General features: G+C 37.0%; 1 protein-coding gene across 3 annotated transcripts in view; it reads left to right on the top strand.

The window, feature by feature from the left end:
* Cped1 (cadherin like and PC-esterase domain containing 1) overlaps positions 1-21,489 on the top strand; it is a 250,834-nt gene that overhangs the window by 189,477 nt on the left and 39,868 nt on the right. For all 3 annotated transcript variants that reach the window (XR_013435263.1, XM_078040309.1, XM_013362253.4), the window contains one exon: positions 18,903-19,020. Coding sequence is in view for 2 of the 3 variants with exons in the window: in XM_078040309.1 (XP_077896435.1) it covers positions 18,903-19,020 (118 nt within the window). In the remaining variant the exon portion in view is untranslated. The remainder of the gene's footprint in view (positions 1-18,902; positions 19,021-21,489) is intronic.

The raw sequence follows: 21,489 nt of genomic DNA, 5'->3' as shown, positions 1-21,489 counted from the left end.
GGACTTGGAGCAAGTATGATGAGGGCCACAACCAAGTTAAGATGGCGCCTGGCAGTATGCTAGGAGGAGTGGTTTCTGAGCCAACGCCAATGAGCCATTAAGATGATGAGGATTCCTTAATGACTGACTGCTGTGTCTAGATGATATCAATTAAGTTAAGCTTTGTGTAATTAGTTGGGTATATGTACCTCTGCAGTCTGGCAGAGAAGCGGCTCCTGCTACCTTGGGTGCCCGCTACTTTGAGTTCTCAGTTCCTGCTGAGTTCACTCAAATAAAGTAGTTTCCATTCAACCTTCAAGTTGCTTGTCACTTCTCAGTTATTTAACCCAGCCGGACTACAACACAAGGAAAAGGCTGAAGGTTCCCTTATCACTTTGTCACTTTAAATTGGCTGGTAAAAGCTGCCTTTGCATATCCATGGAAAGGCAGCTCATGGCCAGAGGGGACCCCCTCTGAACAGCTGCTCTCTCTTAGGACTTTTGTGCTCAGGCAGGTCTCATAGCCTGCTCCTTGTGTGTGAGTCTGATAGAAGTCACTCTTTTTCTTCCATCTTGAAACCTTAACTACATCAATGTACAAAGAGCTTCAAGTGCCAACACCTCTCCCCTTGCTCAAAACAGACAAGAACAACGTGCTCCTAAGTGGGGCATGGAGATTTCCCTGAAAGGCTGATCAAGAAAAAATGACATTCTCTCTGCTTAAATTTTAACCAGACCATCAAGAAACTTTAACCTCCATTTCTCCAAAGAACAAGCATTAAAGTCAAAATGGACAGCCAGACATTGTGAAAATTAATATCACAAAAAAGTTATGTTCACTTTAGAGAAGGGTATTTTGTATTGTTGAAAACCATTGATCTAATTAAAGTATAGGTTTCCTTACTAAAATCTGTAAAATTTCCAGGAACCTATCTAAGGTATAAGACAATCATGATGATCAATGGTAGTTTTGTTATTGGTATCAGAGACTGAACTCAGGGTTACTCAACTTCTGAGCCACATCCCCAACACCTTTTTGTATTTTATTTAGAGACAGGGTCTCACTGAGTTGCTTAGTACCTCATTAAGTTGCAGAGGCTGGCTTTGAACTTTCAATCCTCCTATCTTAGCCTCCTGAGCTTCTGGGATTATAAGCATGCACCACTGTGCCCAGCTCAATGCTAGATTTAATATTTTTATTGTTTTCATGCACAAACATAATACAAAATGTACGTAACAGGTCATGAATGTTCTTTAATCTTGCCCCAGAAATTATGGTTTAGTATATATTACAGATTGTTTTTATGCTTTGCTGTCATAACTATTGCTACAACGATCACTGATGAAAATAAATTTAATAGTTGTACAGTCTGAATGACGACTTTGCTATTGATACATAGAAATTTGCTATAAATGAACAAAGGGCATGGGTATATTCATATAATTCATGATTATATCATGGGCTTAGTATGTGGCTTACTGAAAAAGGAAAGATTGTAGTTAATTCAAGAACATATTCATTCCCAGGAATGATTTCTTAGTTTTGCCAAATAGATGTCTGTCATCACAAAATATTTCTCTTGTTTATAATTTTTAAAAAAAATAATAAATGGATGACAATTGTTTCCATATAGCTTTGTGGTATTTTCTTTTGTTTTGGTCTTTGCTGCTGCATATGAGGGTTTTTTTTTCTCATGACCAATCATAGAAAAAATGAACCCACATTTTTTCTCAGTTCAGTGTTTTCTGAGCTAAGCAGCTAAGTTAATCTAATTTCCTCATCATAAGTTCTTTGAGAAAGACATTTCATCAGAAAATGACTGTCTTCAGGAAATTAAAACTCTCTGAATAGCTGAACTATCTTTAGTTTTAACAATGGCAACTTGCTAAACATTTTCCTTAGAATCAGTTCTTTGAAATTGTAAAGTTTGTAGAACACTTTTATCACTTACCACTAATTAGGCAAAATATATTTTAAAATTTTACCAAAATTTATTTAGTTGACTACAGCATTTTTTTTTACTCAAAAACTACTTACTAACTTTCCCAAAACCTATATTTCATGAAACACACTTTGGGGAACATATAGCCTTTCTATAAATTATGATATCATTTTTTTATTTCAATAAACTTTTTAGAGTACAATTAAAATGGAGTTTTAAAACTTTATGAATACCACAGGGAATGATAAAAAATAATAGCCAACTTATTGAACAATTTATCTCCCTCGATAATATTTTTTCCTGGTGATCAGCTTTTACTATTAACCATTTAGTCATGTACACAGCTGTAATTTAATGGCCTACTTGGGGCAAGATAGGGGGACATGGTGGCAATTAGTAGCATCTATTGCTGTGTCTTGTTTGGACATCTCAAAGTTAGCCAGAACATTGGAACCTTAAGATAACATTGGCCTTTGAAAGAAAAAGCCCTGAAGGACAACAAAGTATCAGAACTGGGCAAAGTTAACAACTGCAAAGTTCTAGAACAAAACCAGGCCTCTGACTTTAAAGGGGTTAGCTCAGTTCTGCTAGGCCAGGCAAGCATATCTGATTGGTGACAGCAGGATCCCAGAACAGTTGTTGATGAATGCATAGAAGTGACATATTCTGGAGATCAGCTTGAAACACCACATGGTCCTAGATTTTTGAGAAGCAGTGACAAGGCAGGTCTGCGAAGCATGTGGCAGAGGAGGTAAGGCCCAGTGACTTCAGCTGGGAGGAGGGGGGCAACCTGGGGGCAGACTCACAGCATCTGCCTTTTGAGGCTAAAACTATGAAGACCTGGAGATGTGTAATCTATCTCTAAGGATATACTTGCCAGACTTGGCTTTGAATGAAAGAGTCGCTTCATCCCACACAGTGAGTTGTGACAACTGCTTAATGGTAATGATCAAATCCCAGTAACAGCATTCAAGTTCAGGAAATAATGAGCTAATTTAAAACCTATGGGGAATTTAAGACAAAATAAAATGACAATTTTATATCTTGAAATGTCTCCAGGACATCCTCTTTTTAACTAGTCATGGAATCTTAATTTCTTCTATGAAAAGAGACTACCCTTAAGTTTGGATGGTGTGCCAAAGACAGGAAAATACCAACTCCTTACTGGGCATGCTTGGTGATAACTGACAATATCAAAGCCTGAACTGATATGGCTGGGTTGGGTTTTGAACAAACCGCTTCAGAGTTTTGTAACTGACGCCATATGCTTTAGACAGCCCCTAAACATAACTAGACAAAATCCATTTCCAATCTGTTCCAGATTGTCTTGTGTATTTTATGACTAAGGACTGAATCACAAGCTAATAGTCATAGGCAGGAAGAAAAATTTAGCAATTTAGAAATCAGGGTTCATTTAGTCTCAGATGTAAAGAATTCCCAGTCCTCTGCAGACATTGGTACCAGAGAAGATTCCTTTGGGCACCCCCTAAATCCTGCCTCTGTTGTTTCTTCTGCTTGGCAAATTCATCAATCCTAACCTGTCTGGTGAACTTTAATATACTTCAAGTTCAAACTGAAGCATCTTCTTTCTAAAGCAGAGCTGATCATGATCCTCTGTGCCAATACTGTGTCTGGAACAATCTTCATTACAGCATTCAGTGCTTTCTGCAACCGTTGCGTGTTTACATATCTGCTTTCTCTGCTAGAACTCTGAGAGTGCAGAGGCTGTGGCTGGCTCATGTAGATGTTAAACAAATGTCTCTTCAGGGAATCAATTGAAAGAAACAAATGAGGATATATCATAAACTATAAACTTCTTTGGAGAACTGAAAACACATGACAAATAAGCACTGATGATTTTGAAAATCATATTAAAGCAAATATTTTCCCTGATGATAGACAATGATATATAAATGTTTGTTCACTATCTACCCTGTAAATTAATTTTAAATCTTCAGCTAATAAGTCATCTCCTAACATGCCATTATTCAAAAGTAGAAATTGTATTTGTGACCCAGCCTGAGTTGGAGAGGTGCTTCAAGGCTTTTTTCTTCGGGGGTTGGAAGGATGAATCTGGCCTGAATTATTCATACTCTTGCCTGGTCTCACTTTTGACCAATATAATCATTTTAAGTGCAGCTGGTTATGTTTAGAGATGCCATCTGTAGCCATGAAAAGAGTCTTCCCTGATGAAGTTTTAATTGGTCTGTAAATGTTTCACAAACACAACCTTTGTTTCTTTGTACAGTGTGTTTTGCTTTATTTTGTTTTGTTTTTCAGTCTATGAAGCATGGGTTTGAAGTCAGATAAAACCATCATTCAAACTCTAATTGTTCCACTTATTAAGCTGTTTCACTTCAGAAAAACTTCCTCAAAACTCTCCAAACCTTTGTTTTCCCATCTGGTGAATGAGAATAATTACATCTTCCTCCAACAGTTGTCAAGATTCAACACAGTCCTGTATAGGAAGTGCCTACCCTGATAAGCTTGGCACAACTCAGACTCTCTGCCATGACTTTACCCTTTCTCCTTGCCAAACTTCCAGAAGATTGTTCTCCAAGAGCAAGTCCATAAGACAGTAGGTGTGCCTTGACTCTTCTTTAGCTGGTGGACTATCCTCCCTCAGTTCCTACAAATTTTAAGGGCAAATGCCTATTGATCACACTATGGGATACCCATGAATGCCAGTAAAACATAACCACACAGAGCCATTTCCCTGCCATATGACATTTCAACAGAACTATGTTTGAATGCCTCCTACAGGATAAAACACTCTTCTACAGGGTATGTGTTTTTGCCTTCAAGAAAATTCTCAATCATAAACAGCAAACTGTGCTGGACTAATCTTTTAAGTTTTAAAAATTAATTTTAGAGCTACAGTAAGTCTCCAAATACCCTTCTCCTAGTCTCCCCTAGTGTTAACATCTTCTAAGATTACAGTACAATTATCAAAAGTAAGAAATTAATATTGGTACAATATATTTTGTTAACCAAAGACCTTATTTGAATTTCACTGATTTTTCCAAAAGTGTTCTTCTTCTGTTCCAGGACCCAATCAAAGATTCCCTGTTGCTTTCAGTTTTCACGTCTCTTAGTTTTCTCCCTTCTGTGCTGTTCTGCATCCTTGCCTTGTCTTTCATGTCCTGGACATTTTGAAGAGGGAAAGACAGTTATTTTGTAGACTATGTCTCTGTTTGGAATCATGTGACTTATTCTGCTGATTAAATGAAGTGACGTAGTTGTGTAAAGAATGCTGCAGAATTGGTTGTACTTCACTTGCTTGCTTGTCTGCTAGATTTCTCCACTGTAAAGTTCCAATTTTTTTTCTATGTAATCAACAAGTACTTTAGAAGAGTGACCACTTTCTTAAGAGTCTCATTAACATATATAAAAATATAGGACTATGCATAGAAAAGACTGCCCTGTCATAAACACAAATGTTTCATAGGTGTCTAATTTTTTTCATTGTTAGAGTGTATCTAAACTTAGGGTGAATGTTAACTTTTGATCATAACAGTTGGATAGTCATACAGTGAATTTGAAAAGATCTGCATTTCCTGATAGAATTTGGTTACTTCTAGCATGCATTTCCTGATAGAAAGAATTTGGTTACTTCTAGCATGCTTTGAGCTTAACTGAATGTACATCATGCTGATCAAAGCAATCTGTGAAAATTATCTCATGCTAAAGAATCATGACTAAAGACTCAATATATGGTAGAATTTATAGCTTTAAGACATGTAATAAGATCATTCGTTTTCAGTATAACTGTATCACTTGGTTGCACATATTTAACAAGAAAAAATGAAAGAATGCAGGCCTGAGATCCTGGGCTGTGGGATTAGCATGTGGCTGTTGCTCCTGGCCCTCTATATCTAATTCTCAACCATGTTCAGATGCCATACATCTATGGGTATGTCAAGCAAGTTCAGCTAGTAAAAGTATATTGCAAATAAGGCTAGTGTCCCAGCTCTGTCCTCTTGGATGTGTTCCATGCATCAGTTACACTTGATGCTCCTGTCCATCCAGAAATGCAATAAACATGTAATAAACACCTTCTGTTATGTCAGGCCATATGCTAAATCATTAGAGTTAGGTGGATTAGATAAGAGATTATGAAGAGTTTGGCAAGCGTTTATTACTGACACTTGAAAAAGTCAGTCTATGAGCAATATAATTTTATTCTCATAAAGTTTAAGAGCCAGCATATTTAAATATAAATAAAATTAAACTCCAAGATCAGGGAAATCACATGCTTCAATCTCAGAGTAGCAGCCAAGATTCATAGATCACAGAATAGCTGTGATTTAGGATTACATGTTTTCAACAGAGCTAAACTTATACTGTTGATCTAGCAAGTGGCAAGATCAGTCTTTTTTTAAACAAATAATGAATGGTGAGTTATTTGTCTTCACATTATTTTTTTATATGGTATTTAGTTTAAAGTAAGTGCCAATCCTTTGACCTAAAGTATTAGTTTGGGAAAATGTTACCTGACACCAATGCTTCTAGTGAAATTGAACACAGAATTAAAATTCTAAGATTATTGCGAAATTCAAAATGATTTTAATTTACTCAGAGGCACCAATGAATTTTTCCAAAGGAGAAACCTTACACACACACACACACACACACACACACACACACACACACTAAGCTTTTACCTGTGCATGTATGAAGTGGAAGTCGGGTGACTCCAAAATCACAGCAGTGGCAATATTGGTGGTACTAACAGAAATAACAACATAATAACATGTTCCATGTTCACCTCATGCTCAATGTGGAGAATAATCTCAAAGAAAAGTCCCATTTAGATAAGGATTGAGGGCAAAGGCAGTGATCAGCCACTCTCAGCAATTATGGAACTTGGTGGCAGGACTCACAGACTCCTTGCCTTTATATGGAGCGAGCTCTTTGGTTAGCTCAACTTTAATGTTCTTTGGAGAGTCTGCTTTGAACACTGCTTTTTTGGGAAAGATTTTTCTAATTTAATATCCAGAAGTAGTTGTTTGAGACTGTCCTCTATTTGGGGCTTCACAGTTTTTGTATCTTCCTTCTTACCAAGGCCAGGATATGACCCAGGTTTATTTCAGGGATAAGTAGCCAAAGGCTTTTGAAAACCAGATTTGTGGTCTCAGTAAAAATATAACTCCCTAAAAATTCTAGGGGTCTTCTGTTCTCTCTGTTTCTAGAAAGTTCCATATAATTATGCTAATATATGTAAACTAGTTATGCCTTTATCTAAGCTAAGATATATATATATATATATGGAGGACTTTAAAAAAATATTTCCCAGTATCTTTTATTACCATTTTCCAAAGGTATCTGTTGGGCATTTAATCGCATTAAGCATTGAATGGACTCTGGCATATACTGCAGTCCACTAATTAGTTTATTTTGGTATTGCATTTTGAGGTATTCATTAATGTTGCACAGAGCTTGAGGTGCAACAGTCTTGCGATGGCTGGCTGGTGTCTTTAACAGTTAGCACGGGGGCTCCCAAGTGCTCTTCTTATTGTGCTGCCTTCACTCTTTATTAGGAGCCCCAGGGGCTCACAAAACCTGACAGCATGTATAGCAGAAGTCGGCGCACCTCTGATTTGAGGCAAAATTAAACTTGTTTTTAAATGTTCAAGTTCCTTTTAAAAAATCCCACATTTCTAACCATTGTTATATACTTACACGTGTGTGTTTGTGAGTGGGTGTGTGTAGGTATAGGTATGTATGTGTATGTAAAAGTTATCAAGATGAAGACAGGCAGGAATATCCACCTGGTACCCAAAGCCACTGTAACTGCCTATCTTATTAAATATTCAACTCTATTTAAAACAGACGATTCCCCATCAAAGCCATCTAATTACAGATATGACTTTGTTTCCTTTATTAATGGGCCATTTGTATATGGAAATGTCCAACCTGAAATATAACAGCAACTATTTTCAGTATGAGTGATTGATACCTCCTGGGCAGGCCTGCTTGGCTTATTACTTAATATCTAGCAAATATTTGTTTTTATGTTTGGAATCACCATTAGTGATTAAGTACATATTAACTAAATTGTCTTTAGAAATATCTCTATAGCCTACTACCCATTTCCAGTCCCTGCTATTTTTATTTCAGTCTACAAATAATAGATTTGTTCCTTTTGAACACGAAATAATTTTGTTGTTGTGTTCTTGTTATTGTTTTGTCATCTCTCAAACTGATGCAGATTCTTCAGTATATTCAGTCCCGATTCCCCACTTTGTTCACAAGTCAAAAAGAACTGAGGGTTTTCAGATATTTAAATATATAAATTAATTCTTTTTTTCATTTGCATTCACATCTAACCTTCTGGATTCCATCTGGAAATAAAACTAAAAACACTGAAACACCATAATAATAATAAAGACTGTTTTTGATGGGGTTTCTAGCCTGTAGGAAATGAGAAACATTAGCCATCTCACAGGCCTCATCTGCATAGATTTTTTTAGTCAAATTCTACAAAACCTGGAGATTGATAAATAAATAAATATATATATATATATATATACACACACACACATATGTATATATATATTTATTTTATTATTTTTTTTTCTAAAGTAACACTAGAGAATGCCTTTCAGCATTCAGGACCACACTGGCCCCATCAAGGCTAATCTCAAGATGATTTAGATTGAAAACAAAAACAAAAAAGAAGAAAGAAAATTTCATATTTATTAGTTCAGAGATTTGGAATGTATGAGAAACAGAAAAAAGTATTCCAAATATTGATGCCATATTAATGTATTTAATTAAAAATTATGAATTCATCTGCTTGTAATTTGTTTCAATTTCCCTTCTCCCTGAGTTCTTTTTCGACTAATTTAAATTTTTTTCATGATATAATGTGTAGCCACTTTTCAGCTGGTATTCGTGTAAGAAAGCATACAGTTATCACATTATATAATGGGTCATTACTCTGTAGATGCTAATGTGTTATAAGAAATGAGCATCAAGCATAGACAACAAGCGAAGCTGCACCCTACTACCTGACCTCAAGTTCAATTGCTTTATAAAAATAATAAAATATTAAAACTTATTAGTAATCTCTCACTAAAACCAGATAATGTCAAGCATTGATGCTTATCAATTTTTTAAAGCAGCGTTTTTAGGGATCTCCTCTGCACAAAATAGAATGATAGGTAGCTACACATTTTTTAATAAATCCAAAATAAGCTAATGATATAGATAATCTTACTCACCAAAAAATAATTTATTGGAGAAAATTGTAAATAAAAGTCAAAACATCTCCCACTCCCCAGAAAAGATGTTTAATTTTATTTTGTATATTAAAAGGAAAGTAAAATTTTTTTCATAAGTTTTATAAAAGGTGATAGAACGTATGCTTATCTGATAAGAATTTTTAGAAAATGGAAGAAACGGTATATTTGTTGCCAAAGTCCTGAACTTAGTGTCATTAGAATGAGTTCACTGTGAAAATCATGATTCCAAGTTAATTTGATCAACTTTTGCCTGCTTCTATCTTGGTCTCTGACACTGTCCACTACGAGTCCAGTGGCTGTTTTCACTTAGCTCAGAATGTTCCAAATGCTTGTCCTCCTGCCTGGAGCATACACTTGCCTGCCTCTCTCTTGTTCCTGCTGATAGAGGACAAGGCTTGCAAACATGGCAGTGCTAAATGACATGCAGGCAGATAGCCCCAGAAGAAATTAAAACCACTGACATCTCAATTCAGAGAAATCTGGCCTCTAGCACTGTGAAACAATAAATTTCTCTTGTTTACACCATCTAGTTTGTGGAACTTTTTACAGTGGTTTTAAGACTCCAAAACATCCTCACAGAAACTATCAGTTCTGTTCTGATATTCTCTCTTTTTTTACTTTCCCATCTCTATATTTCTTTCTTAAATTTATAATTTTAATTTTTTAAATTTTGGTACCAGGGATTGAACCCAGGGGTACTTAACCACTGAGCCACAGCCCCAGCTCTCTTTTTAATATTTTATTTAAAGACAGGATCTCACTAAAATGCTTAGGCTTTTTTAAATTGCTGAGGCTGGATTTGAACTCGAAAACTGCCTCAGCCTCCCTAGCTGCTGGTTTACAGGCATACGTCACCACTCCTAATCTATAATTCTTAATCTAAGTGACCCACTCTTCAGTTTCTTGTGTATCCATACAGAATTTATGTGTGGGTAGTCAAGTGTATTTAATATCTAGAACTTCACTTATGATCATGATATGTTCAACACTTTTTCATATATTTGTGGTGGGACTGTAAATTGGTACAATTACTATGGAAAGTGGTATGGAGATTCCTCAGAAAATTGGGAATGGAACCACTATTTGACCCAGCTATCCCACTCCTTGGTTTATACCCAAAAGACTTAAAATCAGCATACTATAGTGACACAGCCACATCAATGTTTATAGCAACTCAATTCACAATAGCTAGACTATGGAACCAACCTAGGTGTCCCTCAATAGATAAATGGACAAAGAAAATGTGGTATATATCCTCAGTGGAATATTGCTCAGCTTTAAAGAAGAGTAAAATTATGGCATTTGCCAGTAAATGGTTGGAGTTGGAGAATATCATGCTAAGCAAAATAAGTCAATTCCACAAAACCAAAGGCCAAACATTTTCTCTAGTACGTGGATGCTAATTCACAATAAGAGGGGGCACTAGGAAAGAATAGTATTACCTTAGATTAGGTAGAGGGAAATGATGGGAGAGAAGAGGAGGGAATGTGGGGATAGGAAAGATAGAATGAAACAGACATTATTAGTGTATGTATATATGTGATTGCAAGACCAAAATGACTCTGTAACATGTACACTCAGAGAAATGAGAAATTATATCCAATCCATGTATGACATATCAAAATGCATCAATGCATTCTACTGTAATGTATAACTAATTAAAACAAATAAAAAAATTTAAAACGATCATGGTATGCATCATACTTCGCAATTCTTTGTTTCTTCTAATATCTTACATATCTATCTCTTCACTTTGCATTCTTCTTTTCTAAGTATTATAAAATATTCCATTATGTAGATGTAATATAAGTTGTTTATTGAGTTCCTATTGATGGATACTTGAGTAGTGTCAAGTTTTCTGTTAGTATAAGAAGTGCTGTGGTACAATTTCTTTTACATGCATCTGTGTATACTTTCTTAAATATATCTGTAAGTTAAAGTTTTAACAGTATAATTACTTGTTTAAAGGTATATGCTATTATGTTCAGAGATATTTTCAATTTTTATCCATAAAGGATATAAAACTCTTCATATAGCTTTACATACATTTTTTAAAAAAACTTTCAGTTTTAGTATTGTAATATATAAAGGACAATTGCACATAAATCATGCTGTAATTATTTCTTGCTAATGTATACTTCAGCTAATTGTAAATGTTCCTTGGACTTCAGATTCTGTGAATCACATGATAGCTACTCAGTTTATGGATAACTGACTATAATATTAGGAAAGCAGTTGTTAAATTTACAGACAACATGAAGACAAATAATAATTCATTCCTTTGGAATAAGATGGAAGTTTGTACAAGAAGCCAATTTGGAAATTTCTCAAAAAAGTAAAACCACAGACATAAAATTCTAGAGCTAAATAGATCATATAGGAATTATCTAAACATTTTTTATTTTGTACAGACTCAACAATGTTAGAGCCAGAATTGTAGTTGAGGCCATTCCAGTGCCCTAAATATATACACTCTAATGGACCCTGGGCTGGCTGACTAGGTCATGTTTATTCTCATATTCTTATCCTTCTTTCTCTGCTCTGATGGTCTTCTCACTGACCTCCCCCCCCCAAAAAAAAATGGGCTCCCATCCCTTTCCATTGATCTCGTATATGGACAATATATTCATATGCTAACTATACATTACAACCACATTTCCAATGCTTATCACATGCCCAGGATTGTGAGAAATTCTACAAAGAGAAGAATGATTTAAAACTTTCTGATCTGGGCTAACATCATGGATTGATTTATACCGAGCCAGCATCAGTACGGCTGCATTCAGAAAAGCACAATTAGGCAATGCAAGTTGACATTAAGGAACCAGCTCTCAGCTGGCACTGGGTAAAGGTGTAGTTAAGGAGATAAAGTGCTGAACCTTTCCCAGAACGCTTGAGATCATTGAGATCTTTTATCATCTGATAAAAGCAATGATTTGTCCTGCCTTTCAGAATAGTATGTTTCAGAATGTCAGCAATGTATTAAGATGAGTTGGCAGAGTTGTGCAATGAGACCAACTTACATTTAAATCTTGCCTCTTAATAATTTAGCATTTCTGTTTCCTTATCTGTAAAATGAAGGGCAGAGATGTTATGATAAAAATGATAATATTTGTAAGTCACTTAATATTTTACATGGCATAGAGTAAAGGCAAAAAAATAGCTATTTCATTTATCATTATGAGTATCATGATGTTCCAGTTTTATATTCATTCTATTATTTGCATAGTATTTTTACAATATATTTATAGGAAAATAATTTCTTAATTCATATTAGGCAAATTAATGATTATTTGTTAATGTGTTTTCTTCTATTCTTTAGTATGGTATATTTATGAAAATATAAAATGAGCCCGGTATGGTGGCACATGCCTGTAATCCTAGCAGCTCAGGAGGCTGAGGTGGGAGGATCATGAGTTCAAAACCAGCCTTGACAATTTAGCAAGGCCCTTAGCAACTCAGCCAGACCCTGTCTCTAAGTAAAATATGAAAAAGTGCTGAGGATGTGGCTCAGTTGTTAAGCACCCCTGGGTTTAATCTCTGGTACCAAATACGAAGAAAAAATGAATAGTTGTGTGAGAAATAAAAGCATTTCTCCCAAATATACAAATGACCATATTTAAATAACTCCTAAAATTATGTTGTATTTATGAACAATTTTGTAGATTATGCATCTTCAATGAGAGTCACATAGGACTCAGGATATGTGTTATTGCCACTTAGCATATGCTTAAGAAATCAATCTTGCCAAAATGAGAAAAATTATGAGGCTTATAGATTGATTTTCATGGGAAAAATTAAATGTAATTAAAGTTTTTATCATGGAAAATTACTACAAATCTCAAAACCAATCAATGAAATATTTTTCCAGTAGTAGAAGCAATATTCCCGAGCACAATGTTTATGCATCTTTTACTAAGTTCATTGTTCAGTGAAATTTGTTTTATTCTAGAAATACTGGGTCATCTTTTAGTATATGTCCAAAAATAAAAGAAAAGAAAAAAGAAATGCAAGCGTCTTAAAATAGACTGTAAGTCTGAAATAGTTTCAATACTTGCAGCTTGTCTCCTCCAGAATCAGAGCTAATAATATGACCCTTTTCTGAAGAGCCACTTAAAGGATGCACAGACTCACACAAAGTACCCATGATGCTTCTCTTCAAATGGAACCATTCATGTACTCAGGTGTTCATAAAATTTATTGCATATAATTATTTCCCCAGCTCTAGATTTTAAATGCTGAAACCATAGACTGTAATGTTAGGCTCTCTGTTCTCAAGGCACAAGAGCAAGTGACAAAGAAATAGGATGAAAGCAAACAGATAATAAATAGTATGTGCATCCAACCCCTAGTGTATCAGGGTACATTTCCCAGGAGAAGAAGGCTACAGAGCTGGGTGTTTCAGGATGAGTAGGAGTTAAACAGGTGATAGGTGGGACAGAGAGCTGAGGTTAGGGTATAGAGACATTAGGGAAAATTAGCACTGGACAAATTTGCAGTTAATCAGGTAGAACAGAGTATGGGGTGAAGGTTAATAGGACAGGGTGGAGATGAACCAAAAAAAGTAAGGCAGCAGCCACATTTTATTCTGAATGCAATGAAGTTTCAAATTATTTCAAGCAAAAGGGAGTTAAGATTTTCATTTTAGTGAAAAGGCTTCAGCAACAATGTAGAAAATGCATGAGTGGGCAGGCAATAGGAGTGGTGGTAGAAGAGATCCATCAAGAGGACAAGGCAATTCCCAGGGCAAATGGACACAAATACATAGATCAAACTGAAATCAAGAAAGTAAAAAATGAAATCAAGAGAAGAAAGCCTATACAAAGCTCTGGTGATTGGTTGGATACTAAGGGGAATGGAAAGAAGGGTGACTCCAATAACTGAGGTGTCTGGCTTGGGGAAACTCTCCTGGTATTGAGATTATAGGATATGGGACAAATTTGGGAAAGATAATTTTTAAGGTCAATTTTGACTATTTTGTAAGAAACAGTGAAACCGGAGTTTGAGATGAAACTTGAGTCTCTGCTTCTACTAACAGGTGGGGTCTGTGTAAGCTTCAGGCCTCTTAAGTTGAATAAGTCCATTTTAGGGTTAGCAGCTAATCACAGCAGGAGATGCCTGCCTGCATCAGCTTTGAGGGTCACAGTCTGCAAAGCCAGATTCTTCTCTCTACTACTAGCAACGTATTGCAGCTATTAATGGCAGACCCTAGCAGCTCACTGCCAATTTTTTTTCCTGATTCTTGTCTCACAGATTCAAAGAATGAAATCCATGAACAAAAATGAATGGCAAGAGGGAAAGAAATAGGATTTATTTAAATGAGAAGACAAGACATAGAACTCCCACAAAGCACAAGGGGACTTTATACCAGGTTCTCACTCTAAACATGCTAGTTTAAGGGCTTATATAGCTTCTGGGTAGGGGCATTGATAAAAATCCATGATAAATTAGGTATTGGAAAAGTGCTAAGACTGGAGATTGGCCCTTTAGTCTGTAGTCTTTACTCAGTTCTCCTCTACCCTTTTATTCCTTATCACCTAAGAACAAAGAAGGTGACTGGAATGTTTGGAATATTTCTAAGGTAATCTCATGGAGCATCCTTTACATTTAAAAAAAAAAAAGCAAGCACTAATTGGGACCCATTAACTATCCTATCTTATTCTTTCCTGATGAAAATTTTGCAACAAATGCAACAGAAAATCAGAAAAGGAGATTCATTGAAGAGAGAAACATCTATGATGCTTTCAAAGGAAGCCATATATGGCCAGCAGGACTCTGACCCATCCTAGCAGATGGTACCACTGGCAGAGGAAAGCTAAAGGAGCAGGAGGCTTCTCAACAGCAAAGCTGACCAAGAGTAACTTAAGCAAATGAGAGGTATTTACTGCTTATACAACAAGAGGCCCCATGATCATAGCTGATCAGGGATGTCAGAACTGAACTCTTCATAATTCTCTTGGTCTTCCCTTTGTAACATAAGATAGTTGTTTCAGTTTTCAGATCGCTGTTCCAGGAAGCAGGAAGGAAGGAAATAGAGAAAACTTTGAGAGAAACAGCCTCTGCATCAGAAAAGCAAAGGCTTTCCCTGCAATTCCCAGCAAATTTTCATATGTAGCTCACGGGCCAGAATTATGTCAGAGGCCTCTCTTGACTGCAAGAGAAACAGAAGAGGCCTGGCATTAGCATTTTCTTTAAAAGAAGAAAGCAAGGAAAATAGAGAGCAGAATGAATTTGGACCCAAACTGTGTTACCTGTTCTAGTTACATTAAAATTGAGGTACTGGTGAGACATGAATCGAGATGTTCAGGATGCTGTGACTATGTCTCTGGGACTCATGAGAATGACATAGATGTAGTTTAAGAGTGATTCTGCCATGAGGGTGAATTATCTGTCTCGGAGTGCAACTGAGGAGAGTCAAAGGTACAACTCTGGAGCAGGCCAGACTTGAAGGGCTGGGCAGCAGCAGAGAAATCCTCAAACAAGCTGTGTTTGGTAATCAGGTATGTTGAAATTGTGCAAATTCCTGCCTCATGGGCTGTATATTATGGATTAATAGACAAGATTGTCCAGTGAGACCAATGGTGTGATGCTGAAGTGAGGAGGGTAATAGGATTGATGAAGATTTGAAGTCATCCTAGAAAGAGAGGATTCTAACTAGAATAATAGAGACATAACTAGAAATAATGGAGAAAAGATTAGGCAGTACTGAAAGACCAGCAAGAAACTTTTATGGCATTTGCCTTAACATGTGTGACTTTTTCCATTGTCACTGAATGGCATGTGGAAACTTGAATGGAAATAGGTTGCACAGTTACTGGACTTGAAACTATTGTATGCACCTTCAATGAAATAAAAATGGAAGAACTAGAAATGGATGGTTCGGACATAAATTTTAGTCATACAGGACTTCCATTCCCGAATCATGGGAATGGAAGTCCTGTATGACTAAAGAACAGGGAGGAATAAGGTTAAAAGAAAAGTATGTTAAGCCAGGTGCAGTGGTACACACCTATAATCCTAGACGCTGAGGAGACTAAATGAGGAAGATCAAAAGTTCCAGATCAGCCTGGACAATTCAGCAAGACCCTGTCTCTAAACTAAAGGAAAAACAGGTTGGGGATGTGGCTCAGTGCCAGATGGCTTGCCTAACATGCATGAGGCCCTGGGTTCAATTTTTAGCACTATAAACACAAAAAAGTATGTTTCATTTGGAAAAAAAATGCATTCAAATTTAAGATGGAAAGTGGAGCATCTATGGCTTGAATGAAAAGGTCTGGAATTTGTTCAAATATACGGTTGAAGGAAATAAAATGGGTCCATATGAACAGAATGATAAATTGCAAAATGGAGAGATTGATAAACCAAGGTGTTACACTGGTAAATATGGACACAAAATAAAAATGTTGGTAGAAGACAGCCACAGGGAGGATCCAGGGAAAATGAACCAGAGCAAAAAGGCAATGAGATGGTTTGGAAGCAGCAGCTGGGTCACAGGAGAAGGTAAACCTCTTGACTGTGCTGGGATTGCTAAGGGACTCATCAGGCAGCCTTTCCTGGAGATGGCTATACCACAGCAAGTTGTCCTTTCCCCAGGGAAATTGGAGGGAATTGTAGGAAGCCTTTGAGGGTTGTGGAAGGGCTTGCTTGCCATGGGTAGGAGAGGCAGAGGACCAGTGAAAACATGAGAAGATATACCTAAGGGGAGGAATGTGTCCCGTGCAGGATTAGAGGGGAGGAAATGGGCAGCAGCATGGCAGTTTGGTTCTGGCATGAGGGTACGTAGGGTCTAAGATAGGGTGGAATATGCTAGTTTCCAGGTTTTATAAGACCTTATTCTGAATGCGTGTCAGGGGCTCCAAGATGCCAGCAGATGCTTTTGCTCAAGACTCCAGCAGAACATTTGGGGAAATATATCACGGAGTCCCAAAGAAAGCTGAGCCCAGGTGTGTTGATAATGCAGCGACCTCCCCAGCAACATCATCTCTTGTGGGGAAAGTAACAATCATCTCTGGAAGAAGGCCTGTCTTTCAGGAGGGGGCAGCCAGGCCAGCACATTTTATTGATTCATGAGACATGATAGGGGTTGAGGGGAAGGTGAGCAAATGGGTCCCTATGGAAGGATCTGGGTGATGCAGGAGGTGAAAGGATATTTTAAAAGTTAGGTGGGTGCATTAAACTGTTGAGAAAGAAGAAAAATTTTTTTTCATCTTAAAAAGTGTTCTCATGGGGTCAATAAAGGGAGGTAAAGTTTAAAGATATTTATCCACCAGTTTAAATGGTCCAACTTAGTATTGCTGTAAAAGTACAGCGATATCACCAAAAAAAAAAAAAAAAGAGAGAGAGAGAAAGAGAAATACTTCTTATTCCTTTCTGGGCAAGCTCCTTGGTAAGGAATGAAATGGGCATCCAGAGAAACTTATAACAGAAAGAGTGGTCATGTATTCATGGGTCCAACAAAGGCAGAGCTAGGGTCATGGTGGTGCCCATTGGTAATGCCATTACTGCAGTGGTCCATGAATTTCTTAACTCACATACTAAACATATGTACTCTGTATAGTGTGGAACAAGAAAATCCCTTCTCATTATCTTATTGAACTCTAATGAGAACTGTGACAAGCTGCTTAGGAGTTGACATTCTCTTTGTGAGGGCTCCAGCAAAACTCCAAGTGTGGAGATTTCTGGGATTAAGGCCATTTTAAACAATTCTCCTAAATACCATTTTTTGTTTGTTTGTTTTTGTACATATATAAATGCTGTGGCTCAAAAAAAAGAGCTATCCTTCATTTTGTGAATATACCTCACCAAATTTGTAACCATTCAATGAAGAAGGAAATGAGAACTGCTAATGAACTTTTCCATTCCACATTGTTTTTTTAAGATTCTACTAATGGGATTAATCACTTTTAGGATTAAAAAATATTCAAAAATTGTGTACAGCCTGAAAAGAATGTTTTATGAACTCTTACAGGGAGAGAGAAGTTTGGCTGCATCTTACATTTCTATAGTGGCTTGACCAAGTAGGAATTAGTTATTTGTCAAATAGGAAAAAAGGATAGAGGTAGGCAGCCCAAAGTTGGCCCTAAATCTCCACTGTATCATTGTGCTTGTTCTGCTCATGAATTCCTCATGGTCCCAAGATAGCTGCTCATCCTCCATGCTCATGTTTGCATTCCAAGGAAAAGAAACGGAGCAACAAAGAAAAAGTGTCATCAGGGAAATAAGCTTTTCCAGAAACCCAGAGATAATGTTCATTTGGGAGGGGGGCTAGAACTGTGTTCCATAACCACCATTAACAATGAGAAATAGAATTTTTAAATGTTGGGCCCATAGTTTCCTCCAACAAAGGGTCTTTCCATTACAAGAAAGAAAGGTAGAAGAGTGGAGAGTGTGCTGCCATAATTCAGTCTGACACAGTACTTAACATCTGTGTTACCATTCTTTTTCTTCTCTACCCTTCACATTTTGTAGTGAGCAATGAGATCAAGTGACTTAATTGCTAACCAGTTCATGGCATGGCTGAATCTAAAATTCATAGGTGCTACTCTGAGCACAGTAGTTCTCTTTCCCAATACACACTACTGTTCTCTTGTTCCATAAAATGTACAAAGTATATCCAGAATATATTGATACCACCTTTTTTCCTAACTTCCCCAACTCTATCCACTTAGATTTTTTAGATTTACTATGAGTCTGGTAAATTACTATGACAACTAATCTCTATTATTTTAATGCAGGATTGTGGCCTGTTAATTCACCCAGAGGAGAACTGTGGGTTACAACCTATTTCTCTTGAGTACATTGAAGCCATTTCACACCCTGAACTGAAGATGTGTCCATCTGGGGACATAAAAGGTGACTATCACTTTGTATATAATTTCTTCTTTAAAAATTTAATGTAGATAAGTATAAGCTTATTTTAACTATCATTGTAAGATAATAGAAGGCAAAACTTTTTTCATTAGTATGAACTACAATACACATAATAAATATGAATGCATGATTTTAATATTCAATATATTTTGATTAATCAAATTCTTTTCATCTTTCCCACTTTGAAGTACCTTCTGCTTATCTGCAAATCTCAATTCAAGAATTACTTCTGCCAGGGAGCCCTCCTTAATCCTCAAACCCATTTCCTTCTTTATTTCACAGTCCTGTACTTTTCTTTCATTGTAATTATCACGGTTGTTTAAAGAATTAGCTATGTAGCTAGTTGTTAGATGTCAGTTTTTCCAAGATATTAGCTTCAGGAAGGCAAGGTGTCTGACTTGTTGACATCATATCAATTTACTTGGCGCCACAATTTGTACAAAGTAGGCAGAAAATAAACATCAGTGATGAATCAAGGAAATACAAAGGCTTTAGATTCAGTTAAAAAGAATTTCTTTTAATTTTAAAGAATTCTTGAGAAGGATCATTACTGCTCTCCCGCATACGTTGAACATTAATACAAGTAGGAAAATTAAAACCTTGAATCCAAATCACAGTTTTATATCCTGCCTAAGCCTTGAGCAGACCTAGAATGGGACCCATCTTTGGTGCCACTCTCCCCATTCCCTGTTTTTCCTTCCCTAGCAATGGTCTCTCAGTGCAGAGAGTGGCATCAGGCAAAAGCTGGGACTAAAATTGCATCCAAAGTGATCATGGGAGCAGGGAGCAGCTTCTCCAAGCTTCCCGGTTACCATTCTGTCCTCCTGACCCCTGGTCTCCCTTCATCTAGCATGTCTGAGAAAACGTTCAGGAGCTTGCCATGAACTTCACACCGCTGCTTGAATAGGAAATGTGTTTCCCAAATGGGCAGGGCAAATTGCAATTTGGCATGCGTGGTTAGCCAACGTGGGCAGGTCCCCATTCTTAGACATGTGTTCTAAATAATAAATTCCAGTCAGTGTATGAGAAGGGATTTACCCATTAGGGTGTGTCAGGTGGTATGATTTGTGATTCTCTGCTAAAGGAAACTCGTACTCTTAATGCACAAAGGAGATACCGATATGTCTGGTTAACTCTTTTTTAAATCAGTTGGCAATTTATGACAATCATAAAACAACTTAATTCTATTCCTCTGACTGCACCAAGTCAAAAGTTCTTCCACAATAAGTTCAAGATACATTACTGGGATTCCTCAAGAAAAGGCAGCTTGTTCTGCACATTAAACGTGCCGCCCCTTATGTCAGGTTTAGTTGTGTGCTGTCTCTGTGTTAGGACCTTCCAGGAGAGGCTGTCAATTGGGCCCTCTGAAAACATCTCCTAATTGACTGCCAAATGAAGCTCATGCTCTTTTGCTTAAAAATTCAAGGCCTCCTTATACCAGTTCCTCTTCTCTCTCTCTCGTCTCCATCCTCCTTGCCTCAAATATTCCAACAACTCTGCTCCAGGCAGGACTCCAGGCTCACATCCACACTGTTCCCACACACTACAAGTCCTCTTCCTGCCATTGCCTAACTTCTTCTGATGCTTATCTCCCTCTCCAAGAAGCCTTTCTTCTCTACCAGATTGCTAGCTTGGTGTCGCCTCTGTGTTCCACAGCACTCCTGGGCACATATTTACCATAGCACTTACAAGTGGGTACTTACACGTTCCTCTGTGGTCTATGATCAGTGATCTCCAAAACGGAATGATGCACACCAGGAAAGGGGGGGATCAGCAAGAGGCACTCCCAGAGGTGAAGTCAGTACAGATACCAATAGATGTGTGCTTTTTTTTTCTAGCCTTTTTTATTTTTATGTTTTATAATGGACATAATATATAAACGTCAACATATCTATACACGTGTTACAATGTACGTATAATAGACGTCAAGGATGCATGAGCAGAAATGATTCTACTGATGGTTTCCCTAGATTACTTGTTTTCCCAGGGCACACGTTGTTCCTGTTCATCCTTCAATGTTTAATATATATCTGAAAAATGGTTGCTGAACTAAAACTAAGATCCAAACCATCCTCCCTTCCACAGAAGATTGTGAGCAGCCAGGACGCAATGATAAGGAGAAACTTCTCCCCACTGGAGCTCCTAAGGGCTGAAAACTCAAAATTAACAAGTGAGACCAGGATGGTAACTTCCAAGAATGTATTTTTTTTTGATGCCAGAGATAATTTCCTTCCTTAATAGTGGGATTCCCTCCTAATGAAAGAGGTCACAGCAAGTGACACTGAAAGGAAGCTTATTCAGGTGCTCTAGATTTAGCTTGTGTAGCCAAACATAGCCAACAGTCATATTCAAAAATCTTAAAGAGCACATGACATTTATTCAGCAAAACTGGATCCATTTTTTTTCCACTTTGCCATGTAATGATGTCAAATGTCTTTCTCATTTGCTTTA

The sequence above is a fragment of the Ictidomys tridecemlineatus genome, chromosome 2 (genome assembly GCF_052094955.1).
Source record: "Ictidomys tridecemlineatus isolate mIctTri1 chromosome 2, mIctTri1.hap1, whole genome shotgun sequence".
Lineage (NCBI taxonomy): Eukaryota > Metazoa > Chordata > Mammalia > Rodentia > Sciuridae > Ictidomys > Ictidomys tridecemlineatus.
The sequence above is the reverse complement of the archived record's forward strand: the minus strand, read 5'-3'. Positions and strand labels throughout refer to the sequence as shown.